The following is a 20,924-nucleotide window of genomic DNA, read 5'->3' as shown; positions in this document are numbered from 1 at the left end:
CAATCCAACAGCTGCACGCCACTCCACGCAACGCCACTTACTTCGGGTAGCGTCCAATATGTTTCCACATGACGTAGATGACGGCGGCACCGATCAGCGAGTACTCGATGATGAACGGGTAGAGGTACGGGGCCGAGTCCTGGACGATCGTGCCCATGATGTTCACCCGGCCGCAGCTAATTGCGGTCGCGTTGGTCGAGACAGCGGTGGAGGTCGCGATGAAGGCGGACGGGAACAGCGCGTCCAGGCTTTCGTACGTCTGGTCGAGGCTGCTGTTGCGCTGCAGATAGTTGACGTGGTCCATGAACGAGTCCAGGAAGGAGGATCCGGTCGAGGGCGTGGCCGCCGTTGCGTTTACCCCGCTGGCACTGGTCGAGAGGGTGTGCTGCGCGCTGCCAAAATGGTTCGCGGGCGTTTCGTACGTGGTAGTCGTCTCGGTTGCGACAATGTCGCGGATTCGGTCCAGCAGCCCGCGGGCAGTGGTCGTGCTGCTCGCCCCAGTGCTCGGCTCTATCCAGGCCGGTGTCGTCGTCGTCGGGCTCGCGGTCGTTGTCGTGGTGGTCGTTGTGGTCGAGGTCGAGGTGCTCGTCGAGGAGGACGTGGTGGTCGGGGCTGCCGTGGACGTGAGCGTGGCGGCACTGACCAGCGTGGTGGCCGCCTCGGTAATCGTGTGTGCCGTGCCCTGCACAATCTTGGACAGTACGCTCGAGGCGTCCTGCGAGAGCAGGTCCTCCTGCGCGTTCAGGTTGACGCTGATCGGTTCCCACTCGGTATCGGTACCGCCCGGGGCAAGCTCCATCCCCATCACCATGCCCGCGTTGCGCAGCGTGTGCTGCCGGATGTTCTCCAGTATGACCGAGTCCTCCGGCTCTGGACCGCGGCGCTGATGGTAGGCCGTGATCTCCTTGAGCGATTCCAGCACCAGCGTGCGAATCCAGACGCAGATGTTGGTGGCCACGATATGCATCAGCCCGAACCGGGCCAGCACCTTGAAGCGGTGTATGTTGAGCTATTGCCGGCGAAAACCAAAAAAAAAACAAAAAACAGAACAAGAACTTATGTTAGGTGCCGCTGAACTCGTTGTGGTGCCACGGCCTTGTGACACCATGCTTACCCGTGCGTTCATGAAGATAAAGTACATCTGCATGAAGGTGAAGATCATCTGCAGCAGTGGATTGACGCCGCGCAGTATCTGGTGGCACGGAGAGGTGAACGGTATCTCGAAGAACGATCCAAACTCCAGCCCGGTGTAAATCATGGTACCAAGCCCAAATGCTGTGGAAGGAAGGGTGTTGCAAGAATGTCAGGTTGCAAAGTTGCAAAGTGATGATGTGGAGCAGTGAGTAGTGTAAGGTAGTGATGTCCGATGCATACCGATTGCTCCCACGCGCAGGAAGAAACTGCCATGAGCTGGATCTTGAGTAGTTTTGCGCTTAAATCGTGGAGACATGGCAGCTTCCGGGTTGGGCTGTGCGGCTTCCTGCTCGATAGAACGAAAGGAAGGCGGCTTGTATAGTTTGGCAGGATGAGATGAGACATTACCAGGCGCAGAACCAAGCAACAGTAAAGCATGCACTACGGGCATCTACAGCTCGGAGCATCTACATCTAGCACGATCGCATACACAAATTATAAAGCCAGATCATACAAAGCGAACACAAGACGTGCAGTTTTAGGTAACGCTTCTTCCAACTGTTTGAACATTTTCCCGGTTCACTCCTTCCCAGAAACACACTGCGCCAGCGCATTTTAGACTGCAATATACACACACACACACACACGCACAATCTTCTTCACACCAACACCTGACGGACGAGCGGGAGATGCAGAGATGGGAATGGAGTTGTTAGGCGTGGATGGTTGTGAAACAAGAAACAACAAAAATAGCAAATCCTAGATATGCTGTTATAGTAGAGATTGGTTAGTAGTAACGCACACATTCTGCACGCATGAAGCACGCGACGCTGAAGAATAAGAAGACACACACACACACACTCTCACTTTAGTTAGGGAGTTAGTTGGAGTTGTTTGGAAAGTGTTAGGAAAGATTTGGATTGCCGTTGGCACATCGAACACATCGTGTCGCAGCAAACACAGTACATGGGAGGCACAAAAAAAAAGAAACACACGCGACAACACGACGAGAGAGCAACGGGGTCGGGATTGAAAGGGGTGAAAGGGTGTTGTGGGCCCGTCTATACCTGCAACTGTGTGGCCGGTGGTGTGGTGGTGGGCATTGCGGGCGATGTAGCGATTCGTTCCGTGGCCGGTTCTGGAACTGCCACCTCGCCAGACTCGCGACGATGCTGAGACGCGCGCAGCTGGTCACGCTTTTTTTTCGGGTAAACTTCCTGTTTTTTCGAGTACTGAACAAAACTCGGGATGGTATTACTTCATCTTTTCTTTCTTTTTTTTTTGGCTTGAATTGCAACAGGGTAGGATATGAAGGAGATTACGAAGAACGACCGGTAGTTCGTTTTTTTCCCCCGAGAGACATCAGAACACATTTATCAAAGTTACTAATCCAATTCAGTTTTGGGACACAATAGGGAAAACTATTTGATTGCTTGCCACCTGTGAATCGAACCACGTCGGAGCTTTGTAGGAGCTGTTACATATCTGGCTCTGTTTTCTGGAGTTGTTACGACTGGGTCTCTGTTCTTAAAATTATGCTTTTGTTCTAGTATCTCCGTTCCACTCTATCCATTCATTTTGTCAAGAGACAGCAAATATTAACACGAAATTCTTTCAAGTTCTCGGTTTTCCGTAACCACCAAATGGTGCACCAATTCCCCATGGACATGGAATCTTGTTCAGCAAAATGTGCATTTGCTGTGAAACACACTTCCGTAGCGCAGTATGATTCATATAATAAACACCCGATGTGGATTCATATGATTTCTACTTCGTGTCTTATCTGAATCTATGTATACTGTAGATACCATAGTTTAAAGTCTCCTCAATAACAAAGAATAACTTTACAATAAATGATAAAAAAAAAACAAATTTCTAAATGTATTGAAAAAGAATTGCAACATACCTACAATTTAATAATTGAGCAAGAAATAACAAGAAATATCAAGATAATCTTTTAGGTACATGCGAGAGAGTGATCACACGGTGATCGATGAAAGTGTATGTGAAAGAATGACCGGTTACTGTTGGTGCATTAGGAGACTACTACATCAAACCTGATAATATGAAAATTATGGAACGTAGCCGATTTGAATCTATTTAGCAGTAGGGAATCGTAGGTAAAGACGGACACTGCGGGAATAAAAGTAACTGTCGAACAACACAATTTTTGTTGCATACAAACTGAAAGTATGACAACACATTTAAGATTTTTTTGGCATCTAATTTCGCTACTACGGATTTTAAGCTCTTTAACTTGCATTTTTAATATTTTCTGCTGTTTCATTAAATAAATGAGTTATCGAGATTGTTAAGCTATAACCTGGTCTTTTAGAATCCTTCCTCCAAAGTGGGAAAGACGAACACTGTGTCGTAGGGAAAGATGGACACTGAAATCTCTGATATTTTAATTTCTGATTTCAATTGATGTTTCATAGATGTCATCACATTACCTTAAATAAATAAATAAATAAATGAAATGAAATGAAATTACCTTAAATAAGGGTAATTGGAAGATGTGGACAATTCTGCAGCTAGAGAAAGGATTGAAATACGCGAGCAATCGATAACTAGACAAACTAGCAGCCATATGTTATGCTTTTACTCGCTCGACGCCTATGAGGCAACTTCAGGAAACCCAATATCTTGCCACGACTTGGAATTCAGGAATAAATAAGATATTACGAATAGGATTACGAATATCAAAAGGATGAGTTTTATATGGCTGGAAAAAATGGACCTGATGGACCTATTTAGAAGTCCACCTATCTTGATGGGGTTATGGACTTAAGTAATTTCTTCAAGATAAATCTGCTAGTACCCGAATAATGCCGTATGTTGTGCATTCTACGATGTGTTAAAAGCACCGCTTGACTAAATTCACGACTAAACGGATTGTCGTTTCAAATGACCAAGATTTTATTGGCTATACCTAGCAGGAAGTGGAAAGCAATAGGTAATGTTAAAAAAAGTAAACCTCTTCAATTATCATCGTTTTCTATAGGTGTCCATCATTCCCATATCAGGTCCCGTCCCGTCTTATCCGAACATTCCAAAACTACTCGTCCAAAAATACCTGTTTTTTTAATTGATGACAAAAACATAAAACTTGATTTGCTGATAACTTCAGCTTCGAAACAGCTAACTTCAGATGTAAGCAAAAAAAAAACATAAATTCGCTTAAATCAAGCGCAATGCTTGTTCGTTAATACCTTTGATAACTTATGTGTGATTCGGGATTGGCTTATTAGGATTTTATTATTCCTATCTCTTTTCAGCCAGGTTTTTCTAACTCTATAACGAATGTGTAATCGGAAGCTAACAAAAAAATGGGGATGAGTGGGGCTAACGCTGCTTTGCAAAACATAACAAAACTAGATCTCCTAATTTAAAAAAGCCAGCAAAAAAGAGATAAAGTGATGCCTAGACACGGGATACCACAAAGCAGCTAGAAATGGGAACGGTGTAAACACACACACATACACACGCTCCGATTTGTGTACTTCGTTTCACGCTACATCCTATTACTTGGCGGGGTAAAAATGGTTTTATGTTTTAATGCGCAAAATAAAGAAAAGGACCACAACAACAATAACAACAGTAACACAATGGATGACGCAGTCGGTAGCGAACGCCCAGCGCCAGGGGGAAGGGGAAATGAGGGGGGGGGGAGGGTCTGTCTAATATTCACCTGATAGGAACTAGCTTTGGTGGACGAGCCTTTGCCTTTCGGCTCCTCCTTGGTCGATTTTCCCGCACCGTCCTTAGCGGCGCCCGCTTCCTTCCCGTCCTTGCCCTCCTTGCCCGCTTCCACGTCGGCGTTCTTTTTCGATTTCTTTTCCTTCTTCGGTTTCTTCTCCTTCGGTGGTTTCGGTTTGCCGTTGCAGCAGGAACTTTCTGTTTTGTTTTGGGTTGTGATAAACGGGAAGAGTGGTCGTCAGATGGGCTGAGCGCCAATGGTTCGGGGAGGTTTTGGCTGACCGCAAAGCCACCCGCAACTTACCTTGCAGCAGAAAGCAGAACACGTACAGCAGGAACAGTATGCTCGCACCGTACAGATAGGTAAAGAAGCCCTCGTAGTAGATCACTGGCAGACGGTGCGTAGTGACATCGCTGATAACGTACGCGACGCACACGACGATTAGCAGCATGGCGTAGACGAGACTGGTTACGATGAAGAGGGACGTTCTGCGGAAGAGGAGAGGTTGACAGAGGGCCGAGAGAATTAGTAAACAAAATGGGAGCTGTCGAAACTTTTCAGCCAGTTTGCGTTATCCTAAAGTAGAAGACCTCAGTAGAATATACCTTTACAGCATGTTCTATTAAGTGTACTTATTTCAGATTGACGTTCAATGCATATATCTTGCAGTGCAGTAGGCCATCCTAAATCGATCCATGGCACACTTTAAAGAATCCATGCGCCTTAAAGAAGAGACCATGGACTCATATGCCAAGGAGTGGAAGACTGAACAACGCAAGGATTAGACAGTTACAGCAACACACTCTAGACGTGTAGCGACCGCAAAGTACGCTGTCTTCGACCCCGGATTCAAAACATGAAATCTGATACGATTGAAGTGACATGACGTGCCAGACAGTGTCGATACGTTCACTCTATCCATGCTCTATCCGTGCATTCTATTACATTCAACCTCTGCGCACCACACACACACACACTCACCCTCCATCCCAACTTCCCTTGAGATACCTCTGGCAGCTCGAAGCGCCTTTGCCGGAGAAGTGTGCCCTCGTACTATGTATTTTTCATTAACCGCGCTACCTCTCAACGATGAAACGATGAATGGCACTCGAGCCATCCTTGTACAGCCGTGAAAGGAACGTGCTTCAAATGCTAACGATACTGAAGCGCGAATGTACGTGCGTGCGTGGTACGGTATGCACAAAATTGCTGCAGCTGCAGTTTCTAGTAGCAATGTTACTTCGGCACTGATTCGCCAGGAACAGGAAGCAAGCTCAAGCACAACGCGGAGGCATGCACTAAAGTGTTGGCAAAGAAGTAGGCAACGAAAAATTGGACGTGAAGTTGAAGATATACGTCAAAAACTAGCACGCGTAAAGCGTCTGTCAATTGCAATATCAGTATAGCAACCTCGCTCAGGCCATCCTGGAACTCCTATGCCGTTCGCGGGACTTCAGGACGGTTTACAGAAGTGGCTGTATGATGGATAAACTCGATGGTGGACGACAGGGCCAGCTTCTGTTAAATTTAACGCTCTTCCATGACCGCAATCCTTTGGTTTTCGGTTTTTTTTTTGTGGAACTACAAACATAAGCATCTTTGTGAGCAGATCTCCCAACATCTGCACTCAATCGTTGGGCTTTGGGAACCCTCGATAGAGATACGACACAGCTCCAACTAGCTCGGCCACTAGAATTGGAGCACTAGTGTACACAACTAACAGCGTATCCTTTTTTCTCTCTCTCTCTCGCTCTAAATATCTGTTGGGATATCTCTACCCTAAATACATTCTCTCGTGTTCCCCAAGGCCTTGAGCATATTTTAAATATAGTACAGTACTTGCTGTACAGTACTCTTCCCGCAGTTTGCTCTCATTATTAACAATGGCTGTGTGAAAAAGTTGAGTTCACACAAGGGAACCATTTTGGGTGGGCTGGAATTGGAAGTGTTCCAACAAGAAATCAGTTTTTTTTTGTTGCGTCCTACATCGGAACTCATTACGACGAAAGCTGCAATACAACAAAACGGATATGGCTCCAAGAAATACTGTATCTTGTAATAGTTTGCCTCCCCGAAAGCGAGAAAATAAAGAAAGCTTCTTCCATCCGATTACGACCTTGTTGCTTGCGGGCTTCGGGCGGTTTTACTAACCTTTGCAGCGGCTTTGGCATCACATTCTTCAGCTCCATCTCCTTGTTGGCGGCGTTATTTTTCTCCGCCGTATCGCTGGATCCTCCACCGCCGACCGGTGCCGGCGCCCCGGCACCTAGCCCGTGCCCGCGGGACACTGGCAGGGTGGCCATGTTGTCGTTGCTTTCCACGTCCACCGTGGCAACCTTCATTTCACCACCACCGACCATGGTCGGTTTTTTAACCGCAACACTAGTACACTGGATCGCTCAGATCCCAACTTGGAACAGTCTGCTCTGTGTCTGGTTTCAGCTCCGCTACACACAACGCTAAGCAAGCCCGGGAAGGATTCAAGTGCACTCAGTTGTATAAAATAATGTCTTACTAAGGTACAATTACCCCCAAAACTGCCTTCCCATTGCCTGCTCAGGGAACTCTCAGTTATTGGATAATGTTCCTGCTCATTTGTTCCTACCTCCTCACTAACCGTACGATAGTGGAAAATATTGTTCCACAAGGAAAGTAATAAGTGGTGTGAGACCGTCCAAAATTTATGGTAATCAGGTTTTCCCCGACAGCTTTCACTGCCACGCCTCAAGAGAGTTTCTCAAGAGCGTGTATCGCCAGCTGCAAGCAAACGCTAATGATACACATTCATGGACCGAAACCCTGCCGGACAGTTTTGTGGTTTGGTGAGCCTCATCCGCCCTGTGGTAGACATTTTTGTGCCATTATATGCCGAAACATTTTTTTTTTACGATTTTCATTTGCAATTCACACCAAACTCCCTCATTGCCAATCTTCATTGCGGTGCGTGGCACCCTCACGGTGCGAAAAGGGAGGAAGCCGAACGGGCCGAGTACAATGATGCCAAAGTGTTGGTACGCCCTGGGACGGCGTACGGTGCAATTCGCGGCGGGTCCTACATTTTCGCGCACTCCGGATGCTGCGCAATGGCGCTCCTCGGTGCTAGCGTTCAAGAGTGCTCGAGGTTTGCTTTGTCAGGCATTGGGAACTATTCCCTCTTTTTTTTCTTGTTGCAGCTCCTCTGCTTCCTTTATTTCTTCTTTTTCACCCCGAAGCGAAGTGTTCGAATTTACACCAGCATTACACTGATCGGTATTGCGGGGTGTATGATGCTAATGTGCAACTAGAATCTGCGCTCGAAGAATTGAGCGGGATGAAATACATTAAAAAAAAACCCATTCCTTTGTTCACTCAGGTAACTCAGGATGTATTGGAAATGGTTTATTCTTGATTCAGAATACAAGATCTTTTTCGAAAACAAAATACAACAACTCGCGCAGAAACCATCTTCAGCCGTACCTTCCGCCGAGGGGCTTGGCGGGATGGCCATCAAAAAGGGACTCGCGCGAGAAAAGAGTGACCAAAACTCGAAGGTACCAAACCACTCGTCGCGAGATGCTGCGAGTGAGTGATCACAAAGAAAGATTTTCATTTCCGCCCATGTCGCTGAGAGCGAGCGAGCGAGCAAAGGCTTCCACTGTCGCGTTCTAGCGGGGTGGAGTCGATGGGTTCTGTAAAGCTGGTCGGGAGTTTTTTCCTTCTACGAAACCAGTCGTAGTTTTCAGCCTGAAAACTGTCTATTGTTTTAGAAACACTGCTAGCAAAACACTCTGTAGAGTGGCCGAGTTTCTGCATTGCTGCACTTATGAACAACTTGTCCCTGCACATACGGATGAGGTGGTTTCCACAGTTTCAACATATCAATTGTAAAACGATTAAATAACCCCATTGTAGCATGTGAAGTTTGATTGACGAATTACGGGTCGAGTAAGCTAAAGAACGCGGTCACATAAGAATCAAATTGAATTGATAGCTGATTTTGATAGTAGAACGTTTCGTTGGTCATGAGTTATACGCCACAAATAGTTTTGAAAGGAAATCCTTTAGATTTCGTTCTTCACTACACTAATCAGCGTTTTTTAATGATCTCTTAACTTCACTTTCGAGCGTTTCTATTCTAGCCAACAAAAACAAATCCACTGCAGGTTAAGTTTATCGAATCGTTTTGCAAATTGCGATTGGGATGTAGCACTCTTCAGATTGTTCTTTTCCGGCACAAATGTCCCACTTCGTTTCGTTCCAGATTAGGATAACGAGCCTAATGACATCGGTACGGTACGCTTCACTTATTTGCCAACAGCACATTCTTTAAGCCCACCCTAGTGCACCTTCGATTTAGGGCGTGGAGGCGTTACAAACGGTACCCCAAAAGCACCAAAATTGCCCAAAATCGCCCAGCGCAAACACTACTGGCACAGGCACACTCCGTCGTCCACGGGAAAGGCAAGCCGTTTGAACCGCACGATCGCGTACCAACCGTACTACTGGCTGCGAACGTGATGCTGCCGCTGGGAGTATATGGTTTGGGATAGAGCCAGTACCGCACACAGAAGAACCACCACCACCATCCACCAGAATCCTGGCCCTGAACGCGCGCCTCAAATACACAGGGAAAGCGCACGCACACTGGTGCAGGCGACTGAATCCTAACCAGGGGAAACACAGCGACCGTACTCAAAATCTGCCCACCACCTTCTGCCACTGCAGCGGCACCAAGCTGCTCGCTCCCGTCACGGGAGCGGACACGGGAGAGCGCTGCGAAACATCCCTTTCGCAAATGACAAAGCGGGCGAGATTGGTTGCGCTGTGTGTGAGTGGCAGGACCTTTTCATCTAAACCCGTCTCCGGACTCTCGCTCGCTATGCGTCTCGGCGAGAGTGCGTCTCGGCCGTAGAGGCTGTGGCCTCTACCCCGTGCACGTAGCTACAGATGAGCTGCAACGGTACTCGTGAGTTACTGCTGGAAAATCAGGGATGTGTGTGTGTGTGTGTGTGTGTGTGTGTGTGTGTGTGTGTGTGTGTGTGTGTTTGCTTTTTTGTTTGGTTGAAATTGGTCCCTGCTTTCTGGCGATAATCCAAGGTGAAATAGAATGACACGGACATTACGCTGAAGCTTGTGTTAGGATCGGAAACAGTCACGTACTTCCATCGAATCGAGCAGGCTGTAGTTTAGAAGTTGTAGTCCTTTATGATTGAGGATTTCATTTAAAGATATCATGTATTTATTTTGCGATACCGTTCATGGCTTGCATAATTTTGATTTTTTTTTCCAAAGCTAGCATGTTGTCCAACATTACCGTTTTGATGGATGCACTTAACTATGGTAGAATATTATTTTGTGTGTGTGTGTGTGTGTTTTTTTTGTTTTAAAAAGAGATAAAAAACGTAATTCTTTTCGAAAAGTTAAAGCAACATTTAATTTGGAATGAACACATGTTAAAACTGTTGAATTTCAATCGATGAATATTTTTAAAAATTATTTGGAAATGTATAAATATCTCACCTGTCGAGGTAAAATCATAATACATTACATATAGCATGAGGGATGAGGTCTTTTATCAAGACTAGTTGATTTGGACCGGTTTTGTGGTACTTCTGTCAACTCCAGGAATTATCAACATGCCCGTCATGGGTTCAAGCCTTGTATGAGTAGTGTCTTCCATACAATTAACTGACTATCCTGCTATGGGTAAGTCAATAAGTTACTGATGGCCAACATAGGATCGTAAAGACAGACCTAGAGCGATCACGGTAGTTTCGCCAACTATGAAGAAGAAGGAGATAGTTTGGCTCAGTTACAGGAGGTATGCAAGGCTATTCCGAGGTGTCCTTTAAATACAAGGAATAGATAGAGAAAAACTGTTTCTGAACTTTTATCGGTCGTAGCACTAATCCCTAACCTATACTAAACTTGAAATTTATTCTGAACTCATTTTAATTTTGACATTGATCCAGAATCTGTTCATATCGTGAAACCTATTTTGATCCTATTCCGATCCTTGAACTGATCCTCAACTCATATCGGCCCTGGAACTAATCCGGAACATAAGAAGGTCCTGATATTAATACTGAAGCCATCCTGACGTTGAATTGCTCCTGAAACCATACAGGTCGAGGAGCATATCTAGATCCTATATTGATCTTGGATCTGATCCCCAACCAATACCAGTTCCTGCAACTGATCCTGAGTACATATCTATTTCCAAATGATTTAATCTATTTAACTAATTGTGAGCTCATACTGATTTTGGAACTGATCCCAAATCTATACCGTCCATGGAACTTGTCCCAAATCCACTCCGATACTAGAACTGGTCGCGAACCCATATCAGTGCATATCGGTGAAATGATTCTGAATCTATATCTATACCAGTACTGGAATAGATACTGAACATATTTAAAAGTTCTGGAACAGGTTGTGAATACATACCTGTCCTATAATTCTTCCAGTACCTTGAACTTTCCAAGGAACTAATTGCGAAGCTATTCCGGTCCAGAAATCGATACAATAAATTATCTGTTCCAGTAACCGGTTATGACTGCTGTTGAGTGAACTATTTCCGACAGCAGTTATTTGAACAAATCAGCTTAGAAATTTATTCATCGAAGTAGCCAGTAAGTAACAAGTGCAAGAAACGTTCTTCTTACTAGCCTTACTTCTTCAGAGCCATTGCCTCTTTAATTAAAATATTTTACGATAGTTGTTTCAATCAAACAACAGTGTATCCCTTTGCAATTTTGTCTGAAAGCCTCTTAGGCAAAAGTGCATATAAATAGCTTCCCACAGTATCACGTATCTCCGTATCTACGGTATCATTTTGTTTGATAGAGACGCTGAGCCAGCTATCTTCATTTGTCTTTTGCAGTATCACTTACTTGGCATTTTTCGGCTTGCGGCCCTCTATGATCTTGCGCAGATGCGTACGCAGATGGATGCCGTCGTCATCCGAGTCGCTAATGGTGCTCGTGATCGTACCATCACCCTCCCGCAGCGCGTGATGCCTTCCGGTGCGCACCTCGTCATCTTCCGTTCCATTGCAAGGCACTAATGGCGTACGGTGGTGCAGTTGCTGTTGCTGCTGCTGCTGCCCATGATGATGATGGTGGTGATGTGTGGAGGTGGTGTGCGCTCCGAACCCGTCCGGATTGAGCTTCACCACGGTGCCCACGATCTGGCGGCTCTCTGGGCGGCTGTCCAGCAGACAGTCACTTTCGCGATCCATAACTTCCGGTTTGGCGAGCGGCGGATATGATATTGGTAGTGGTCGTCTCGGCGTTGGTCCTAGCAGGCGTTCATGCATTTCATGAATGTACGGACAGCGTATCATTCCGTGCTGCAACTGGCGTTGGAAAAGGTAAATAAAAGAAAACAAACATAAATAGTTATTGATTATTGATTTACAATCATATATTATTGAAATAGCGATGCTTAACAGCTCTGATCGTAGCTGGCAGAATGCAAAGATCCTTCTCAAAATCCAAAATGACTTGTCAATTAAAGATTCATCGTACATTGCAATATGTTTTTCATTTGTTTTACATCACTGAACGTGCCTGAACATTCTCAATTTTCTAAACTAAACAAATTGGCAAGATGTATATCAGCTGTGTCAAACTCAAAGGGTCGCAAGTACAAATTTTCAGAGATTTGTGGTCCGCAAAGTAAAAAAAAAAACATTCAGGCATTCTCCAATACACGCTATTAATGCGGACCGTAGGCAATAGCGTGTCTCGAATATTAGCATAAGTCAAATTCCGAGGCATAAGTTAATTGAAGAAGTCAGATCCTGCCTAAGATCAGTATTATTAATTAAATTGTTTTATAGATACGTTTACACAGGCCATTTCTTCGCTCGTGAGTTCGCCGGAAACAAGTGTCAAAAAAGATTCGCCAATATTTTTGCGTTCACATCATGGTGGCTAGAATAACTACGGGTGAAAAGCTTTTTAGCTCTGATGTTGGTAGCCATGATAGAGATTTGTATAGAGAAAGGACGATAGGAACTTATGGTTGCTAAGGACTTTGTATGAGTTGCTAAGTAATTTTGTACTCCCTAGCTGTCAAATGAAGATTTTTCAAAGTATACAGGACTTGTAGTAATTTATGGACTTTGGTTCACACACCCAGAATTTTTATTGGATACAATCATCGTAATCTTACAAAATAATTCGTGAAATGCAGGTTCTTGTAGCAAAAAAAAATGCACTAAGAACCACAGTTAGAATACTTTGGGCTTGGTAGAAATCGAAAAAAAAATGTAAAAACACAAAAAAAACATTATTTTTCTCTAGACCTGTCAAAAGATAATACAAAACAAAAATGTAATACTTTTGTTATATATTTTCTAGCAGAATATGCGCTTTGAAACCGTGTCTGATAAGTCTTACAAGTTGGATATTAACTGATGTTTTATGATCGTATCACTACGATAAACCCAGAAGGGGCTCTAATCGGCATTACCACGCAGCCGGATAGTCAAATCCTTGCTATGGGAGGACGATCCATTCCCGGATTGAACCCATGTCGGGCATGTTATTGAGTCGTTGGAGTTGACGACTGTACCATTGGACCGCCCCTTCGTATACAGGCCTTTATTTCGAACCCGGAGGACTCGGCACGACTTCGACAATTCCGAACTCCAGACTATTCCAGATGCTGGGTGGACCTTCTTGCCGAATTCGGTTCCGAAATGATCTTAGATGGATCGGAGCCGACTACGGATTTTTGCCAACCTTACCCATCACTAACCCGGACCCGACTGAAGCCTGTATTCGGCCGTCGGAAGCGTTGTGAGCGTCAAAAGTGGTAGAACCGACCGGAGCCAATTCTAACTGCAGACTAGCGGCTCCGTGTGGGAACGGACGACTCCATCGGTTCCGGATGGCTCTGGACGCCATCGGCTGCTTCGGACGGCACCGAGCAGAGCTGTCGGTTTGATTTGGTCGGAATCGGAGCCAGACTAGCGATGAGCGGAAATGGGGTTTGAGCCGTGGGTGCGATTACGACGACCCATAACTAGTTGTTGCGTAGTTTCCAAGTGTGTGTGGGTAGTTCTTTTCATTTCTATATCGTCTGTAGACGAGTTAACGCAAATCTGTTACTCCATATACAATGTGCAATCGAGTCTGTCCAAAATTTTGTTATAATTCAGGATCTAATCTAAATCCTTTCTAACACGACTGAGTTTACATTCGATATAATGCTTCTTAAGGGTCTCGGTTGTTCTATACGTTTGTTTGTTAGATATTATGGACACAAAAATATAGCGACAAGATGATTGCTCTTTCCTGGAAAACTCAATGCACTCAGAAAATATTTAAAAGCAGATTTTTCAGTTTGCAATGCTTTAAGTAATTATCAAAATATGCTCGCAGGCCGCATCCAAAATCAACGCGGCCCGCCAGTTTGACATACCTGCTGTATATAAGTAAGCAGCACACAGCCTAATCAATGGAGCTTGTAAATCAAACACAAGCATACTGTTTACACATATTACTAGCAACTAGTTTCGTTTCGCTCTCTTTTATCTCTCTTTCTCCGTCTCTCGCAAGTCGTTGACCTTAATTAAAACATACTCGTGTTAAAACGAAGGATAGTAAAACAATTTAAAAGACGCCCACGAGAATGTGGGAAAAAAGTTCAGCGCGCTGAATTCATGGGATGCTAAAGCTAATGCTTTGAGGAGAGGTTAAAAATATGTAACGAATTCCCCTCAGCTGTGGCGTGCCAGCAACAGGATCATCATCAGTTTGCGGCCAAGCCTCCGTTAAAATCCCATTCGAACGCAGTAAAGCCCGACGCTTGCCAGCTGAGTTTTTCGCATTTATTTTCGCATACTGTCCCTGTGGCTTCGGGTTTGGTAGATCCTCCTGCTCGTATGGTGCTTGAACTTTGCTACCCAAATGCTGCTCCTGTTTTACAACCCTTGCTCCAGCATTTCTTTGCTTCAGTGTGTGTGTGTGTCGGCAAATTGGCAATATAAGGGAAGGAAGAAATTGTACAAACCGGACGCGCAATTCATTTGTGCCTAGAGTAAAAAAAAGGTTTGTACGCGCTTGGCAAAAAAAAAATTTACAAATTCCCATTTCCGTAGTGAATTTCGAAAGACGCCAAACCCGTTTACAACTCTCAGCGTAGCTCCGAATAAAAAATAAAAAAAAGAAAAGAAATATATAAAACAAAGAAACAACGCAAGGAAAAGGATTCGTGCAGGTGTGCGCATGAGCCACCCGTGCGTCCCGTTTGGTTTGGCGTGCCTGCGGCGTGAAAGAGAGGGAACGAGACGCGAATCCTTGAGGCGCAATTTGATGGCGGCCGAAAACAAAGCGTCCCGCTGCCGTGCAAATAGTCGAGCCTTCTCCACAGCTACGAGGCAGAGCTCAGCGTTCAGCTCGGTCAAACGTGTGCTACGAAGGACGCCTGGTGGACTGCACTGTGCACTGGAAACGAAATCTTTACTTTGAATCTTCTTCGAGCCAACAGAAATGCTACCAAAGCAATACCTAATCCAGGCAACAGAAACGTGCAATTAATAAATGGACGTATCGTCGGGGACATTGAAGTTTGCCAAGGTGCTCACGCTCTCGCTCTCTCTCTCTCCGCTGCACGCATTATGCGCAAATCGTCACAAAACGGTCGACCATTTCCAAGCACATAAACATAAACATCCTCTGACACACACAGACACACACACACTTGCAGACAAAAGATGCATCGGGCTGCATCTATTAGCCCCGAAAACGCAAGTGAAGTTGGAAGCGCTGTTTGCGGGCAGAAGGAAAAGCGGTCTCGCTAGTGGATAATTCCATCCCCTTTTTACCCACGCCATTCGGTGCGGAAGAAAGATTAACATAATAATGTCCCATTATTCCCATCACACACACGCACACATGTTTGGACACGGGAGGCAGCAGAACGAAACAAAGAGCGTATCGCAACAAAGGCGGAAAATGCGCGTTTGTTTTGGGGTGAACGCGAGTGTTCCAAAAACGCACGCGTTATGAGTGATGGAAGTCTATTTCCGACGCAGCTACTCATCAGCAGCATGATCTTGTCTCCAGTGGGCCCAGGGGGGTTAGGCGGGGGGGGGGGGGGGGTTTACGGAACAAAAACATCCCAAACATGGGATGGGAAATAATTTCATCGCCCTTTTTTTTCGTTCTTCGGTACAACAATACGCGTACGGCCGTTCCGTTTGAATATTTAATGAACAAAAATACTGCTGCTGCTGCTACTCTTCGCTGCATGTCGCGCGAAATGTGTCTGTCAACGCGTTGGCCACGCATGATGGATTGATGGCTGAAAAGTGCTTTGATTCATGGAGTGATGGTTGAGGAAAATCAGAAAAATTCGCTCCATCACATTTCTGCACCTATCTAGCCTATCTTTTAAGTAGATAAATAGATGCACTAGCAATGAAGCATTCCAATGGATGCGTGTGCCCTGTGTAGTATCGCGTCACAGGCCGATCTCAAGGTAACCGTACCGCGTGCCAACTCGATACTTAATCGTGCCGAAGGTTGATATTTAATACTGTCGTTCATCTCCTCCCCTAACTCCTTCCCCCTTTTCCAACCCCCCCCCCTCCCTTTCCATCTGGAACGCGGGAGGGTGGAATGTAATTACACCAAAACACTAATCACGCTTACATGGACACACCGTCACCACCAGGGGTAATTGAAGCCCGACGTCCATGCGGACTGCGAAACAATCGAACACTTGTCCCGATACGTGCGTGTGTGTGTGTGTGTGTGTGAAAGCTTGTCTATTGTTTTGTAGGGGTTCCTTCGGGTTGCTATGCGCACCACTCTTTACGCAACGGCCGGCTCAGTTCCGTTCGCAAATGTGGTGAATTACAAACAAACAAAAAAAAAAAGCGGAGCGAAAATACGAGGGAAACTTACCCCTCGATGGTGGTGTGCAACAGTGATGCCATTTTACAGTGATAACCACCCACGCACGGGGAACAGCAGTGACACTTTCGGCTGGCTGCCGGCTAGAGCCGACGGAATTGTCTTTTCCGTTTGCTGGGAATTGTTTAAATGTTATTACACTCTGCAATGCCCCCGGTCGAGCGTGTTAGACGAACTGCACTTATCGAAGACGCGGACGGGCCAGACGCTAGCTGCAGTTGCATCTACACACACACACACACACACGCACACAAACTAACTCCTCCACATGTGTGTGCGCGCGCGCGCTCGCTCTACACAAACACCAAAACGCGACGCACCAGAAGAACGCGTAAAGCAGCGTGTACGAGCGTTCTCGACCGTTTCTAACACTGCGGTCCGCGGCTTGTTTGTGTATGCTTTCGGTTTTAAAAAATCGGCAAACCGGTGTAGTCAGTTGATGAGTCAGTCAGCAAAGATCTCTCCCCAAGCAGCTGTAGCTGCTCGTTTGATATGGTTGATAGCGATTTCGTGTGGTGCATCGGCAGGGATTTGCGCTCGATTGATTGATTTCGCACCATCTACGCTGGGCTGCCTGGCGGGAATGGAGACGCGCGCGCGAATCCTTCACTAGCACTGCTGCACGGCATGCTCCTTCTTCCCCAAAAAGGCAACCAAAACAACCAAAACAAAATTCTGATTCAGATTACAGCGGGCCACAGCACTCCGTGTTTGCTTGCTGCTCGCACAAAGTTCTAACGGTAACTGGCGTACCGCCAGTGTGCAGCACGGTACGGCTAATGGGGTTCGAAGACAGTGCGAAGGGGAGGATTGTGGTGTGTGTGTGTGTGTAGGGCGCAGCGTGGTTTCTGTGCTGTGGAAGCGACAGAGACAGCCAACCCCCGAACGAAACAGCTGCGCAGGCGAGCGAGCGGGAAAAAAACACACAGCCGCTTGAATGGCGGGGTGGCAGCAGAGTCGCTCTACAATGCCTAGAATGTTTTGCTGCCAGCATGTGCCCAGACTATGGTTGTTGCTTTTACAGTGCTGTACGCTTCACTATGGCTGTGTATGTGCATGTGTGTGTGCGTGCATTCTCGGGTGAATGGTTGGTGAGTTGGGAAAATTGGAGCGCCTTTTTCCGGCCCGCCGTCACCGCATCGGAGGCAGCAATGGCAGCTTCCGTTTGGCAGGATAGTGCGCGCAGGAACTGCGGTGTCCGGTATCACCCCCATCCACCCTAGGCATACTCATGGCGAAGGTGCGCATCATTTCCGCACTTAAATTGACGAAAGGTGCTAAATTGAGCTCGTCGGCGTCAATGCTTCGTTCGCTCAATCCTACCGAATTCCAAAATGTGGATAAATGTTACTTGCTTTGTGCAGTACTGGTGCAGTTGGGATTGTCACAGTCAGTTTGAGTTTGAACCGACACAGCATTCCCATCGCCAGACACGAACGAAGGGAAAAATGAAGTTTTGCTCGGAATCGATTCCGACTAGCTTCGATTTTTTGTGGAATCGATTCCAAATAGAAGGTCCGGAATCAGTTTGCGGAATAGGCTCTAGGATCGGCTACGGAATCGGCTTCGAAATCGGCTCCAGAATTGGCTCCAGAATCGGAATCAGAATTGGTTCCAGATTCGGAAGCGGCTCCGGAATCGGCTTCGGAATCGAAATCAGCTCCGGAATTGGATTCGGAATCGTCTCTGGAATTGACTTTGGAATCGGCTTTGGAATTGGTTCAAGAATCGGAATTGGTATCAGAATCGAAAGCGGCGCCGGAATCGGCTTCGGAATCAGCTCCGGAATTGGATTCGGAATCGTCTCCTTGGAATTGGCTTCGAAATTGGCTCCAGAATTGGCTGCAGAATCGGAATCGGTTCCGGAATCGGAGTTGGATCCAGATTTGGAAGCGGCTCCGGAATCGGCTTCGGAATCGAAATCAGCACCGGAATCGGATTCGGAATAGTCTCTGGAATCAGCTTCGGAATCGGCTCCAGAATTGGCTTCGGTATCGGAATCGGTTCTAGAATTGGAATTGGTTCCAGATTCGGAAACGGCTCCGGAATCGGCTTCGGAATTGGATTCGGAATCGTCTCCTTGGAATTGGGTTCGAAATTGGCTCGAGAATTGGCTGCAGAATCGGAATCGGTTCCGGAATCGGAGTTGGATCCAGATTTGGAAGCGGCTCCGGAATCGGCTTCGGAATCGAAATCAGCACCGGAATCGGATTCGGAATAGTCTCTGGAATCAGCTTCGGAATCGGCTCCAGAATTGGCTTCGGAATCGGAATCGGTTCTGGAATTGGAATTGGTTCCAGATTCGGAAACGGCTCCGGAATCGGCTTCGGAATTGGATTCGGAATCGTCTCCTTGGAATTGGGTTCGAAATTGGCTCCAGAATTGGCTGCAGAATCGAAATCGGTTCCGGAATCGGAGTTGGATCCAGATTTGGAAGCGGCTCCGGAATCGGCTTCGGACTCGAAATCAGCTCCGGAATTGGATTCGGAATCGTCTCTGGAATCGGATTCGGAATCGGCTCCATAATTGGCTTCGATATCGGAATCGGTTCCAGAATCGGCCCAGAAATCGGAATTAGTTCCGGAATCGCCTTTGAAATCAGAATCGGCTTCATAATTTCCATGAGTATAAAGCGTTTTCAAGTACATCAAGTTGTACTTTTCAATCAGATGATGAAAAAGTATTAATCGTTTAATTGCAGTTCAATGCATACTTGCAATGAGGGTTAGTTGTGTTGCAAGCAATGTTCCGGATGCATTTTCGGTCATTTTTCCAACGATGGTAAAATTAAATCGAGCTCCATATCGGATTATAAAGCAAAGGAATTTGAAAACAGGGGCGTTATGTTATGATGTCTCAGATGTTGATTTTCGGGTTTATGGATGTACATTTTATAAATTGCATAATGTAAATTCACTTCTTTATTTAAACAAATAATAACATACTCATATCAATTTATCTGGCTTGCGCTGTGCTCAGAGTTCACATCGAAAATATGTAGAATGCTATGGAGATTCCGGTGCCAATTCCGATACCAGGAAAAATTCCGATTCCGGAGCCTATTCCGGAGCTGATTCCGGTGCTGATTCCTATTCTGGAGACGATTCCGAATACGATTTCGGTACCAATTCTGGAGACGGAGTCGGAATCAAGTAGTTCTGATTCCGAGCTCCCACCACTAGTTTGCATGGTAACCACCTGTTTTAGCATGTAACTTAGGCTGCCCCGCCCCAAGTGACGAGCAACAACTGCGGGATCGGGCAAATCATCTAAGGCCAGCGGTCGGCAAAGTTTTGAGGCAAAGGGTCAAAACCGTTTTCTCTAGAGGTAGCATTTAACTAGGTGGGCGATATTAAAATGCATCACCTGAGTTGGTTTAGGGAGCCATATCTACAAAAGGGAAATTGCCAACGGTTCTTAGTATAAAAAGCCATTGAAGCCTTGCGCTAAAATAGCTTTTTGGAAAAGAGGATTCAGCTCCAGTCCATTAGGCTTCAATCGTTCAAGAATGTCTTAAGAAGAATTTGCCTTTTTTCATCTGAATAGCTTGCAAAGAGCCAAGAAAGTGTCCCAAAATTATGAGAACTTCCGAAACCCCTGGTAATCTTTAGTGCGTCAATTCATACTACGATAATCAAAGCTGGAAGAGTACGACGTAAGTTACTTCTCGTGAATTCAAAATCAGTCAAATCCGTTCGCGGGCCAGCTTTAATGTTGCGGTGGGCCGCATTTGGCCTGCGGGTCGCAATTTTGCCGACCGCTGATCTAAGGTCGCATAAACACTCCTGTGCTAATGACGCACTCCTTCGTGGCCCTTTGGGATGTAAATGAAACAGGACAAAAAAGGGGAACAACCCTCTTTAAACCTTTTTTTCTTTTCAATGTTCGCTTCAGCGAGCTCCTGTTTTTTTTTTTGCTCGCTTCGCTCCGTCACGCTACTGACAAGGATTGAGGCGCGTGAAGTGTCCCATTATGCCTCCCGCCTGCTTGTGCCTTCCATACCGGTAGGAGGGGTATTGTGGTATTATTAAAACCACGCGTATTATGTCCGCGTCGCCCAGTCTGGCATGGGTGGACGGTCTTATCGTCGGATATCGTGGAGCACGTCTGCAACCCCAGTGGGGCCTCAGGGAATTGGGAAATAGAGGGGGCGGAGGGGGAGCTTCAAGCTTCGACTGCAA

General features: G+C 46.1%; 2 protein-coding genes across 11 annotated transcripts in view; both read right to left on the bottom strand.

The window, feature by feature from the left end:
* Positions 1 to 20,924, bottom strand: part of LOC121599358 (proton channel OtopLc) — a 37,185-nt gene that overhangs the window by 8,337 nt on the left and 7,924 nt on the right. For 2 of the 10 annotated variants that reach the window (XR_006005666.1, XM_041927097.1), the window contains exons 1-8: positions 16,735 to 17,481; positions 11,707 to 12,170; positions 5,138 to 5,322; positions 4,826 to 5,031; positions 2,202 to 2,366; positions 1,375 to 1,480; positions 1,115 to 1,275; positions 42 to 1,009 (exon numbers count right to left, since the gene is read on the bottom strand). Coding sequence is in view for 9 of the 10 variants with exons in the window: in XM_041927097.1 (XP_041783031.1) it covers positions 42 to 1,009; positions 1,115 to 1,275; positions 1,375 to 1,480; positions 2,202 to 2,366; positions 4,826 to 5,031; positions 5,138 to 5,322; positions 11,707 to 12,158 (2,243 nt within the window). In the remaining variant the exon portion in view is untranslated. Of the gene's footprint in view, positions 1 to 41; positions 1,010 to 1,114; positions 1,276 to 1,374; positions 1,481 to 2,201; positions 2,367 to 4,825; positions 5,032 to 5,137; positions 5,323 to 6,985; positions 7,294 to 9,149; positions 9,339 to 9,372; positions 9,511 to 11,706; positions 12,171 to 16,734; positions 17,482 to 20,924 lie in introns of those variants that run through there. The other 8 variants (XM_041927113.1, XM_041927105.1, XM_041927162.1 and 5 more) reach the window with 7 other exon arrangements.
* Positions 18,520 to 19,391, bottom strand: LOC121589956 (clumping factor A-like). The gene is made up of 2 exons (XM_041909254.1): positions 19,054 to 19,391; positions 18,520 to 18,967 (listed from the first exon to the last, which is right to left on the bottom strand). The coding sequence occupies exons 1-2, from the start codon at positions 19,389 to 19,391 to the stop codon at positions 18,520 to 18,522; spliced, it is 786 nt and encodes a 261-aa protein (XP_041765188.1).

The sequence above is a fragment of the Anopheles merus genome, chromosome X (genome assembly GCF_017562075.2).
Source record: "Anopheles merus strain MAF chromosome X, AmerM5.1, whole genome shotgun sequence".
Lineage (NCBI taxonomy): Eukaryota > Metazoa > Arthropoda > Insecta > Diptera > Culicidae > Anopheles > Anopheles merus.
Note: the sequence above shows the minus strand (reverse complement) of the source record. Positions and strands in the feature narration are given on the sequence as shown.

What these genes read in the sequence shown, in the direction of transcription:
- LOC121589956 (XM_041909254.1), bottom strand. Translation starts at nt 19,391, where the DNA reads ATGTACTTGAAAACGCTTTATACTCATGGAAATTATGAAGCCGATTCT. An exon ending in CCGAAGCCGATTCCGGAGCC is followed by an intron (nt 18,968 to 19,053) that starts GTTTCCGAATCT and finishes AGCTGATTCCAG; the next exon opens with AGACTATTCCGAATCCGATT.